Raw genomic sequence first — 13,495 nt, forward strand, 5'->3', positions numbered from 1 at the left:
GCAAGATAGAGACAAACCAGGTTGACTATGAAGACACTGGGCCCCACAACATTGTCAGACACAGCACCTTGGGGCCCTGTAGGTCCGAGAGTGGAAAGAAGGAGGTGCCTCACCAGGACATGGCTGTGAAGGTCACAGGAAGCAGAAGCCACCAGTAATAGTCTAACTTCTCGGAGAACACAGCTATCAGCATTCCCACCAGCATCCCATTGTACCCATGGAGACCCGAGGCGATGGTGGTCCTGGGGTTGAAAACAGAGGTACTGTGTGAATTTGTTGGCACTTACTGGGTCTGTTCCTCCTGCTGCTCACAGAAAAAAGTCAGCTTAGTCAATGAATATAGGGTAGTCACACAGCTGCCGGCACATTTCTAGATCACACACACACACACACACACCTTGATTACCCTTACTGATCTAGAATTAAATAATGCACTTTGTGTCTAAGCTCCCCTTTGCTTCTCAGGGGAGTCTAGACTGCTTTATATAGAGGGAAATCTAAGAGAAACCTGAGGTGTGTCACGGGGAAGGGGTGTGTGTGTGTGTGGTTTTTCAGAGAGAAAGGAGGGTTCAGAGAGCACTGGGGTAGTCAGGGGTGGCTCCCTGGCAGAGGAGGGATTTGAAGGAAGGGTAGAATTAGTTAGGCCGAAGCAAAAATGCTCAGTTGGGAAGAGTGTGATGCTACATGGTAGGTTGGGTGAAGCCCGTCAGAGAAGGCTTTGGAAACCAAGCTGAGGGATTGGGTTTTTAGCTACTGCACACTTGTCTTAGATTCTTAATCAGGATATTTGGGAAGATTAGGCAGGGAATGTGTGTGTTTCCCTCATAAAACTGGGAGCAAAAAAAGAGTCCATGGAGCAACTCTTTGAATGGCTTGGCAAGTTTTCCAGTGGATTATGGTCAGGAGGGAAGTTGGCAAATTAGACTGTCAGAGCAGGAAGGGACACAGGCTTCTTGAAGGTGACCTGTAGGTGGGCTGGATGGAGTTCACCTCAGGGCAGTTTTGGCGAACAGTGATGGAACAGTAGGACAAGAGCAGATCCTGTTGGAGGCCATTTCTATGCCAGCTCTCCGTGAGGCTGGTGAGTGGCAGCAAGGAATAGGGAACCCACTGCTTGAAACAGAGACACAAATCTTGGCTGGAGCCCATTTCTTCTGTCACCTACCAGAGCTACACCTCAAAGAATTCAGCCTCTTATTCATCTGATCTCGTATGGTCTCCCAGCTAGAATTGGCGTGGTCCCCCAAGGCCACGTTAGAGGGGCACTGACACTTCTCATGGGAGACAAGTCAACCCACGCCTGTGCCTTGGTGGAGCTGGAATGTCAGGGGGGCTGGAGGAGTGCAGCGTTGGTTATAACACAAGCAACTCGGATTACTCCCCAGGCTCTGCGGTCACCAGGGGCCCCCGGATCTGCTGTCCACTTTGTCCACGTGCCAGGGAGAGCACTGACCTCCAGCCTAGAAGACGCAGGTCACGTGTCCAAGCCTGAACCCTGCCATCCACTGGCTGTGGCTCCTTCCGTGAGCACCTTACTCCTTCTAGCCTTCTTTCTCTCACTTGCAAAATGTGGACCCTCTTACCTTCACTGTCTGCCTTGTGAAGTGGCAGGAAGAATCACAGGTAACAAGGCATGACAGTGTTTTTCAATATTTTTACAGTACCCCATGGTAAGGAAGGAACGTGTTCATATTTTATAGTATGGCCCAGTTTCTCTCTCTCTCTCTCTCTCTCTCTCTCACCCCCCCCCCACACACACCCAACATGATTGAAACAAAAATTTCACAAAATAATATTTACCTTTACTACATATGGATAACTCTAATCTGTTTTATTTTACTCTACTATTTTAATTAAAAAAAATCCTGTTTTTAAAAATTCATGATCTACAAATGAAGTGGTGACCACCAAATTTAAAAAAACCTGAGACTCTGGGCATTCCCAGACCTCTCTGATCATCAGAACTACCCAGGAGAATCTTGTTTAAAACACCGCCCACCTCCAGATCCACTGAATGGGAATATCTCTGGGAGGGAGGGGGACTGGGGCGGTGCTGAGAAACTACATTTCTTAACAATCACTCCAGGTGTTTCTGGCCATCAGGAAAGTTTGGGAACCATTGGAATAACATACGGCAAAGTCTGAGGAAATGGTCCCGTTCTCTAAAATGCACTTGTTGTTGTTACTGGGCTTTGTGACCACCGGTGCAGAGCTGCCCCCCACCCCCCGACCCAACCTGCCCCCTCTCAGCTCCTGTTGTTCCCTTCTCCATGCCACCCCCCCACGCCCTCACTGCCCTCTCCTCTCGCCTTCCTCTCTCCCACATCAATGTTACTAGCTCAAGGCTGCCCTCTCTAAACTTTCCAACACTTAATGAGGTCTGCCTTCTCTGAGCTCTCCAGTATATACTGTCTTGTATTATTCTGAGACATATCTTATCTGTTAGTCTTATCTCCCTCAACTAGATTGTAGGTTCCATGAAGGAAGAGCAGCTTAAGTGTTCCTCTGCACCTGCCTTCAAGGGAGTGTTTCCAGAAGTCTCTACAGTCAGATGGAGCCTGGTACTGTCACTTGTTGTGAACTTAGGAGAAGTTTAACTGTGTAAAGAACTCCAGTGACATGTTTAAAGCTGATACTCAGGAGACTGTGGTTGGCTGACACTAGCATAAGGTCACTCAAGTAAACACTTCTCCACCTGTCTATCCCAAGAACCCAAGACCCTCAGAGAGAGGAACTCACCTGTCCTGGCTCAAGACAAGGGCAGTTAAAGTTGACACCACTGTCCCCAGACCCCCAGCAATTGTCCACCAGGGATTCTGGATCAGGAGCCCTATGAAGATGATGAGCCCGCTGAGAGGGTTGTTGACGAACATCACCTGAGCGGCCCCCCTCAGAACCCAGTCTGTGAACTGGAAGGCCAGGGGCTTATCTGAAAGAGATAAGCAGAGTCATCAGCAGGGATCAGCCTGTGCTTCCCTGCTGGACCACTGGTTGGCGAGGCAACCAAGGCAGACAGGGATGCACTAGCCAGGACATTTTCCCTCATTCAGTCTGGCGCCCAGCCCGAATCTCTGCGTGGCCTGACAATCAGTCCACAGTGGTGTCAGTTTTGCCATACAGACTGAGGCACCATGCTGAGACCAATTTAATGCTATTCCAGCCATCGCCTTGGTTGGTAAGGAAGCCCCAGGAACATTCCAAGGGAAATTTATTGGTCCAAAGGAAGAGGTGGGGAGGGAAGGAAACTCTTTTTGTGTAGAGCTGTATGACTCAATTGAGGGCTGGTATCTGAGCAGCAAAGAATACAGTCTGGAGAAAAGAAGGCTTGGAAAGAAATGATTTTAGCCCAGCTGTGAAATCAGCATTGAGTTATGTATTGACATGCATTCTGTCTCATTCTCTGGTTTGGTTTCCAGGACAATATATACAAGTGGGGGGCAAGTGGGGGAGGGTAGGTTAGGGATATTTGTTGCAACATTTAGTTTAGGGAAACTAGGAGAAGAATGATGTTAAAAGGGAAGAATCTGGAACATTGGGGAGGCTGAGGCCAATATTTTCTTGGCACATAGAAAATGACTGTGGAATAAGTGAAGGAATGACCATTCAGTTTGTTTGAAAATGACTTCTACGTTGCTAATGTGGTTGTTCTATATCTATTCCATGTAGGAGTGACGAATTTGCAAAGAACTAAAATCAGTGGAATGCACTGAATTCTGAAACCATGGGAATTCAGGTAGTAGGATACATTACGGCCACCCAGAGCCAGCCCTGAGCTGGGGGACCTCAAATGTGGGGGCCCTGCCATGGGTGAGTGTGGGAGCAGCTTCCTCAGTCCAAGCCAGAGGGAGGGCTGGCTCTCTGGCCTGGCCTGGTTGCTTCTGCCCTGGGCATTGGCCTACCTTTCAGCCAGTTCCTGCATTCCTTCATCTCGCCTGTGAGGTAGCCCACAGCTTGAAAGAGGCTGATGCCCCCTTGGCCCAAAGAGCCCTGAGGGGCTGCCCCACTTTCTCTTCTTCTACCCTTTTCATTGGGTTTTTCAATCTTCACAATGTGGCTTTCTTCGCTGGATGACCGAAGATCCTTTAAGGAGAAGCCATGACAAAACATCAAATAATATAGCTTTTTGAGAGCAGGGGCATTTGGGGGTAGGGAAGATTGTCAGATTTTTTGATAAAGGTAGAGGATCATGAGACAAATAAATGTCCATTGTGCAATGCTGTCTAGAGTGCCCCACGCAGGCCTGCTCTTCCCAGGACTTCTACACATTCCTCATAGCAGGGTTCTTAACTTTTTGTGCCATGGATCCCCTTTGGCAGTTTGGTAGGCCTGTGGGCTTCCTTCCAGAATGTTTGTAAATGAATAAAATAAATAAGATTGCAATGAAAACCAATTATATTGAAATGCAGTTATCACAGTATTAAAAAAAAAACCTGCTATGCATATAGGGGCAGCAGATCCAATACCAATTATAATTTTAAAGCATTGATGAGTGACTATGTGGGATAACAACTCAGGACAACTCTATAGGGCCATTCTAGCTCCAGAACTCACCGTAGGCTCACCTGAGGCCTTTATTGTGACTGCATCACAGCCCAACTTCTGCCTAATTCTGCTGCCTTTACTTCTCTACAAGTATTGACCCCAAGGATACACCCCAGTAAACTTCTTACATCCAACCCTCCATCTCCTCTTCTCCTCTTCTCAGGGAACCCAATCATGTGACAATGACAAAAATCTCAGGTACTACTAATACGGCTGTTCTTTGCTTATATTTGTAATTGAAGTAAATGTTAAAGTTCATTGGAGGTTAGTGAAAATAAAGATAAATTAGTTTTTCCATCCAAGTTCATATCCCCGTCAATCTTGTCTATGGATGCCTGGGTCAGGACTCCTTGCTCTAAAACTGTGCTTTCCAATATAGTATCCATATGGCTCTTGGCACCTAAAATGTGGCTAATCTGAACTGAGATGTGCTCGAAGTAGGTTTTGAAGGTTTAGTACGAAAAAAGAATGTGTAAAAGTTCTCAGTGATACTTTATATTGATTAAATATTAAAATAATAATATATGTATTTATATATATTAGGCTAAATAAAATATATTATTAAAATTAATTTCACCTGATTAATACAGATAGCCAAAAGATACATAAAGTATGCTCAACATCACTAATTATAAGAGAAATGCAAATGAAAACTACAATGAGGTATCACCTCATACCAGTCAGAATGGCCATCATCAAAAAGTCTACAAACAATAAATGCTGGAGAGGGTGTCGAGAAAAGGGAGCCCTCCTACACTGTTGGTGGGAATGTAAATTGGTGCAGCCACTATGGAGAACAGCATGGAGGTTCCTGAAAAAACTAAAAATAGAGCTACCATATGATCCTTCAATCCCAATCCTAGGCATATATACGGGGAAAAACATAATTCAAAAAGATACATGCACCCCAATGTTCATTGCAGCACTATTTACAATAGCCAAGACATGGAAGCAACCTAAGTGTCCATCAACAGATGAATAGACAAAGAAGATGTGGCATATTTATACAATGGAATATTACTCAGCCATAAGAAAGAATGAAATAATGCCATTTGCAGCAACATGGATGGACCTTGAGATTATCATACTAGATGAGGTAAGTCAGTCAGAGAAAGACAAATATATGATATTGCTCATATGTGGAATCTAAAGAAAAAATAATGCAAAGGAACTTATATACAAAACAGAAATAGACTCATAGACTTAGAAAATAGACTTATGGTTACCAAGGGGGAAGTGGGGGGAGGGATGGTTAGTTTGGATTAACATATATACATTACTATGTATAAAATAGATAACCAACAAGGACCTACTATATAGCACAGAGAACTACACTCAATATTTTGTAATAACCTATAAGGGAAAAGAATCTGAAGAAGAACATATATATATATATATATATATATATATATATATATATAAAAAACTGAACAATAATATATATATAGTTATATATATAACAGAATCACTATGCTGTATATCTGAAACTAACACAACATTGTAAATCAACCATACTTCAATAAAAAAATAAATTAATTTCACCTGCTTCTTTTTTTTTTTTTTTTTTTTTTTTGCGGTACGCGGGCCTCTCACTGCTGTGGCCTCTCCCGTTGCGGAGCACAGGCTCCGGACGCGCAGGCTCAGCGGCCATGGCTCACGGGCACAGTCGCTCCGCGGTATGTGGGATCTTCCCGGACCGGGGCACGAACCCGTATCCCCTGCATCGGCAGGCGGACTCTCTACCACTGTGCCACCAGGGAAGCCCGCTTCTTTTTCTTTTTACTTTTTAAAATGTAGTTAATATAAATTTAAACTTACATGTGTGGCTCATATTATGTTACTATTGTATACTGATGGTCTACAGCTTTCTCTAACCTCATCACTGCATCAAAACTTAAATGTCTTGAAGATGTCAGTAGAAATGGTGAAGTGAGGACCTCCTCAAATTCTCTCTTCCATTAAGGCAATGAGAACATTGGAAAAAAATGTGCTGGAGGTGGTGGATAACAGTTGAGGAAAACAAGAAGCTCATCAAAAAGCTTAAAAGGAAAAACTGGGGAATGAGATATCCAAAGGGGGCTTTAAAAGCCTTGGGCATATTGCTGTGAATCTAGAACACCTCATGCATGTGTAGGGCTTGCACATACCCAGGACAGTATGTATGCTCAAGAAAGACCTGAGAATGCCCTAAGCTCTCACCTCTGGCTTAGTTTGAATCTCTATGAAAGCAGAAATTAAAGGCTAGGTGGAGTTGAAAACTGCCTAGGTGAGTGTTGAAGATGCCCCAACACACAGACAGCTCTCCTTGGCAAAGACTGAGAAGCTTACTGATCCCAGGCATCTAAGAAAATCTCTGGCCAATAATTAGCTAAACTTTAAGCTGACTGAGCAGAGATTTCAGTGGCTACAAATGACAAAAGAATAAAGACTTTCCAGAACTAGTCCAGAAAAGCCATTAAACAAAGAAGCCAGCAACGACAAAACCTGGGGAGAGGGAAGAATCTGATTTTCAGAGTTGTCACATTATTTAAGACATCCAGTTTTTTAACAAACAATTATGAGACATGCAAAGAAACAAGAAAGTATGAGACAAGGGAAATAAAGCAATCAATAGGAACTGTCCCTGAGGAAGGCCAGACTTATTCAACAAAGATTTAAAATCGCCTTAAAATATCATCAGGGAACAAAAGAAAACCATGTTTAAAAACTAAAGGAGAGTATGAGAAATATGAGAACAATCTCACTAAATAGAGATTATCAATAAAGAGGAAATTATAAAAAAGAAACAAATAGAAATCCTGAAGTTGAAAGGTATAAAAATGGAAATGAAAAATTTGTTAGAGGAGCTCAACAGCAGCTTGGAGCACTCAGAAGAAAGAATCAGGGCTTCCCTGGTGGAGCAGTGGTTGAGAGTCCGCCTGCCGATGCAGGGGACACGGGTTCATGCCCCGGTCTGGGAAGATCCCACATGCTGCGGAGCAGCTGGGCCCGTGAGCCATGGCTGCTGAGCCTGCGCGTCCGGAGCCTGTGCTCCACAACGAGAGAGACTACAACAGTGAGAGGCCTGCGTACCGCAAAAAAAACAACAAAAAAAACAACAAAAAAGAAAGAATCAGAAAACCTAAAGGCAAGTCAATTGAGATTATCCAATCTGAGGAACAGAAAGAAAACAGAAAGATGAAAAATGAACATAGCCTCAGAGACCTGTGGGACCCATCAAGTGTACCACCATATGCATAATGGGCATTCCAGAAGGGAAGGAGAGAGAAAGGGGCAGGAATATTGGACAACTTCCCAAATTTGATGAAAATCAGTAATAGACACATCAAAGTAGCTCAACAAACTTCCAGTAGGATAAACTCAAAGAGATCTTCACCTAGACATATCATAAACTATTAAAAGTCAAAGACAAGAGTAATTTTGTATAGACTCTTGAAAGCAGCAAGAGTGAATCAAGTCATTACATACAAGAAATTCTCAATAGAATTAACACCCAATTTCAGAAACCATGGAAGTCTGAAGGCAGTGGAATGACATATTGAAAGTGCTGAAAGAAAGACTGTCAATCAAGAATTCTATATTCAGCAAAACAGATTTTTAAAAATGAAGGAGAAATTAACACATTCTGAGATAAATGAAAACCGAGAGAATTTATTGCTAGTAGACCTGCCTATGAGAAATATTAAAATGAGTCCTTCAGGCTGATATGAAAGGACATTAAGAAGGACACTAGTATCTCAAGAAGAAATAAAGAGCATTGGTAAAGGTAACTACATAGGTAAATATAATAGACAGTATAAATGTAGTTTTGGTAATTCTCTTCTTCCCCTTCTGATGTAAAGACAACTTCATAAAATAATTGTAAGTCTGTGTTGGTGGGCATACAGTGTATAAAGATATAATTTGTATGACAGTAACAGCACAAAGGAGGTGGGGATAGAGCTACATAGGAACACAGCTTTTGGATAATATTGTAATTAAGTTGGTTTTAATCCAAGCTAGAATGTTATAAATTAAGATGTTTAGTTGTAATATCCAGGGCAACTACTCAGAAAATAACTAGAAACATATAGAAAACAATGACAGAAGAATTAAAATGATACACTAGAAAATATCTGTTTAAGACAAAAGATGGCATTGTGAAATAATAGAGAAACAGAAAAAAGACATAGAAAACAAATAGCAAAATGGCAGGCATAAATCCTACCTTATCAGTAACTAAATTAAATATAAATGGATTCACAATTCAATTAAAAGACAGAGATTGGCAGAACGGAATTTAAAAAGTTATACAACTATATCTTGTCTACAAGAGACACAATTTATATTCAAATATGTAAATAGATTGTAAGGATGGAAAAAGATAATATTGTGCAAACCGTTACCAAAAAAAAAAAGCTGGAGTGACTATACTAAGATCAGCAAAATAAACCTTTTGCTAAGACAAAAATTGTTACTGGAGAGTAAGAAAAACAATTTTAATGATAAAAGGATCAAACTATGAAGAAGGTATAAGAATTATAAACACTAACATGCCTAACAAAGCCCCAAAATACATGAAGCAGAAGTTGGCAGAATTGAAGGGAGGAAAAGTCAACTCAATAATAATAATTGGAGACTTCTATACTCCACTTGAAAAAATGGATAGAATAACTAGACAGAAGATCAAGGAAATAGAAGACTTGAACAACACTATAAACTAACTAGACCTAATACATATCTATAGAACACTTCACTCAGCAATCGCAGAATATACCTTTTATAGTGCACATGGAACCTTCTCCAATATAGACCATGCTAGGCCATAAATAAGTGAAACATTTTTACTGATAAAAATATCAGTAAAGGGATTGAAATCATTCACAATATGTTCTCTGGTCACAATGGAGTGAAATCAGAAATCAAACATAGAAGGATATTTGGAAAATATGTGGAAATTAAACAACACACTCCTAAATAATCCATGGATCAGAGAGGAAATCAGAAGAGAAATTGGAAAATATTTCATTCATTGAGATGAATGAAAACAAAACCACAACACACCAAAACTTATGGGATGCAGCTAAATCACTGAGTAGAGTGAAATTTGTAAATATAAATACCTATGTTAAAAAAGAAGAAATATCTCAACAACCTAACCTTTCACTTTAAGAAACTAGAAAAATAACAGCGAATTAAACCCAAAGCAAGTAGAAGGAAGGAAAAGTTGGTTCTTTGGAAAGATCAAAATTGACAAACTTTTAACTAGTTTTACAAAGAAAAAAAAGAGCAGATTGAAATAACTAGAATCAGAAATGAAAGAGGGTGCATTACTACCAACCTTAAAGAAAAAGAAAGGATTATAAGGAAGTGGATTATAAAGAAATTAATAATTGTATACTAATAAATTAGATAACCTAGATGAACTGTATAAATTCTTAGAAAGCCACAAACTACCAAAACTGACTCAGGAAGAAATAGAAAATCTGAATTGACATATAACAAGGTAAAGCAACTGAATTAGTTAAAAACCAAACCAAACCAAACCAAACCAAAATTTCCCACAAAACCCCAAGTCCTGGTGGCTTCACTTGTGAATTGCACCAAATGTTTAAATAATTAATACCAATATCTTCTAAAGAGTAGAAGAGAAGGGAACACTTCTTAACACATTCTATGAGGCTACTATTATCCTGATACCAAAACCAGACAAAGTAATCACAAGAAAGAAAACTACAGACCAATATGCTTTATGAATATAGATGCAAAAATCCTTAACAAAATACTAGCAAAACAAATCCAAGCAGGATATAAAAAAGATTATAACCAAAAGAGAATTCTAAGAATTTGAGGCTGTTTCAACCTATAAAAACTATCAACAGATTGTTTAATAGAATAAAGAAAAAAACTCACATGATTATCTTGATAAACACAGAAAAAACATTTGAAAAATTAAGCAACCTTTCCTGATAAAAAACAATCAACAGACTAGGAATAGAAAGGAAGTTCCTCAACCTAATAATAAAAACCCACAGCTAATATCAAACTTAATGGTGAAAGACTGGATGCTTTCCCTCTAAGATCAGGAACAAGAGAAAGATGTGTGCTCTTGTCACTACTATTCAACATTGTACTGGAAGTTCTAGCCAGAGGAATTAGGTTAGAAAAAAACAGACAAAAGGGACCCATATTGGAAAGAAAGAATTTAAACTATCTCTATTTGAAGATGGAACATCCTTTTATACATAAAATCCTTAAGGAATCTACAAAAAACTATTAGAGATAATGAATGAGTTCAGCAAGTTTGCAGGATAGACAACCAATATACAAAACAAATTTATTTTTATACATTGGCAATGAACAATTGAAAAATAAGATTAAGAAAACAATTCTATTTATGCAGCATGAAAAAGAATCAAATATTTTGGAATGAATTTAACAAAAGAGGTGCAAGACTGTACACTTAAAAACTACGAAACATCATTGAAAGAAATTAAAGACTCAATAAAAGGAAAGATAACCTATGTCCAAGGACTGAAAGACTTAATATTGTTAAGATGACAATATTCTCCAAATTGATCTATAGATTTAACACAATCCCTATCAAAATGCCAGTTGCCTTTTTATTTTTTTTCAGAAATTGAAAGTTGCATCCTAAAATTCATATGGAAATTTAAGGATCTCAGAATAGATACAACAATCTTGGAAAAGAAGAACAAAGTTGGAGAACTCATACTTTCTGATTTCAAAACTTACTGCAAAGCTACAGTGATCAAGGTGGCATGGTATTGCCATAAGGATAAACATATAAATCAGTTCAATAGAAATGAGAGTCCAGAAACAAACCCATACATTTATAGTCAATTGATTGTTGATAGGAATATCAAGACAATTCAGTGGAGGAAGGATAATCTTTTTAACAAATGATTCTGGGACAAGTGGACATCCACTTGGTAAAGTATTAAAATTGGACCCCTATTTAATATCATATACAGAAGGGAACTCAAAATGGATAAAAGACTTACATGTAAGAGCTAAAACTATAAAACCCTTAGATTAAAACATTGGAGTAAATCTTTGTGACCTTGGATAAGAAAATGTTTTCTTGCATATGGCACCAAAAGCATAAGCAATCAAAGAAAAAATAGATAAATTGGACTTAATCAGATTGAAAAACTCTGCTTCTAGGACATGATCAAGAAAGTGAAAAGATAACTTACAGAGTGGGAGAAATTATTTGCAAATTATATATCTGGACAGGGTCTAATATCAAGAATATAAAAAGAATGATTACAACTCCACAATAAAAAGACCAATAACCCAATTTAAAAAATGGGCAAAAGGTGTGAAAAGACATTTTTCCAAAGAAGATATACAAGTGGCCAGTAAGAACATGAAAAGATGTTCGACATCATTTGCCATTAGGGAAATGCTAATCAAAATCACAATGAGATGCCATTTCACATTCACCTAGGCTGTAACAAAAAAGACAACAACACATTTTGATGAGGAGGTGTAGTGGCACGATGTGCACATTGCTGGTGAGAATATACACTAATGCAGCCACTTTGGAAAAAGAGTTTGGCAGTTTGTTAAAATATTAAACATAGACTTACCATATGACCCAGAAATACCACTTCTAGGTATATACCCAAGAAAAATAGAAACGTGTCCACACAAAAACTTCTACACAGATGCTTATAGTAGGATTACTACTTATACAGCCTCAAAGCAGAAACAACCCAAATGTCCATCAGCTGATGGATAAATAAAATACAGTATATTCATACAATGAAATATTATTTGGCCATAAAAAGGAATGATCTACTGAAAGAACCCAAAAACATTATGCTAAATGAATGAAACCAACCACAAAAGGCCACAAATTATATGATTCCATTTATGTGAAATGTACAGAGTAGGCAAATCCATAGGGACAGAAAGTAGATTGGTGGTTGCCAGGGGTTGGGGGGAGGATGGAATGAGGACCGACTGCTAATGAGTACGGATTTTCTTTTTGAGGTGATAAAAATATTCTGGCATTAGATAATGATGATGTTTGCACAGCTTTGTAAATATGCTAGAAAACTGTAATGTATACTTGAAAGGCGTGAATTTTACGGTACGTGAATTACATCTCGTTAAAAAAACCTAAGCAGTCTTGGGTTCTCTTCCACTGAATCTGTACCTAGCCAGGCTGCCTTGGTGCTTCTGGGTCCAAGGAGTGCTGAAGGCCTGTGTTTGAATGAGGGCTTCCTTTTGGAGATAGTAGAGTAATTCAAGGGTGCAGGTGTAAGGGGAAAGATTTTGGGGACTGGTTGGAAGACTGGTATGTGTGTGTGTGCATTCTCTACTTGTCCTTAAAAATCATGTCGCACACAGAGCCACATTTTCCATCTAAGGCCAAGTAGGGCTGCTTGTGGGTGTGAGCACGTATGGGGGGCAGAATCTCCCCAGCGGTGACACTTCCATGGCATTAGGTCACATGTGCTGGGAGGCAGCATCTTTCTACACTCTTTCTCCTACTATCCACCTGGGAAACACCCTGGGAGGGACGTTCCTCACCTTTTCTTCAGGCATTTCCAGGAGGGGCAGAGCCGGATGTGTATCCTGGGGGCTTGAGGGCCAGCTAGGGCTGGTAAGCTCTGACTCATAGAGTTTGTGTCTGCTGGAAAGAGGCTCTGGCAGGAGAGGACTGCTGTGAATGTGAGTGTCAGACATCTCTTCCATGCGGCGGTCACTCATGGATCATGTGACTGGTGAAAGGAAAGGGAAAGAACAGGTGAGTCAGGATGGGGCCTCAGGGACTTGACCAAGGCTGGATGGAGGCCCCAGGAGGACTGAGGTCTGTCCTGACACAAGGGACCTACTCCTCCAGTCTCCAGAGGGGCCTGAAGCCATTCCTCAACCCACGTGACCTGTACCTTTCAAAATCCCCCCATTCTTCCAAGCCCAGAAGAAAGTCCATTTCTGC

The 13,495-nt window shown here is 40.2% G+C and overlaps 1 protein-coding gene across 2 annotated transcripts in view; it reads right to left on the reverse strand.

Moving 5' to 3' along the window:
- The window catches only part of SLC14A2 (solute carrier family 14 member 2), a gene marked incomplete at both ends in the record, with an annotated part of 54,960 nt that extends 41,718 nt beyond the window's left edge, over positions 1 to 13,242 (reverse strand). The window contains 4 exons of one of the 2 annotated variants that reach the window (XM_079941987.1): positions 114 to 242; positions 2,740 to 2,929; positions 3,900 to 4,080; positions 13,087 to 13,242. In XM_079941987.1, coding sequence (XP_079798113.1) covers positions 114 to 242; positions 2,740 to 2,929; positions 3,900 to 4,080; positions 13,087 to 13,242 — 656 coding nt within the window. Of the gene's footprint in view, positions 1 to 113; positions 243 to 2,739; positions 2,930 to 3,899; positions 4,081 to 13,086 lie in introns of those variants that run through there. The other variant, XM_079941988.1, reaches the window with a different exon arrangement.
- Positions 13,243 to 13,495: the final 253 nt, after the last annotated feature.

The sequence above is a fragment of the Stenella coeruleoalba genome (genome assembly GCF_951394435.1).
Source record: "Stenella coeruleoalba genome assembly, chromosome: 14".
Classification (NCBI taxonomy): Eukaryota; Metazoa; Chordata; class Mammalia; order Artiodactyla; family Delphinidae; genus Stenella; species Stenella coeruleoalba.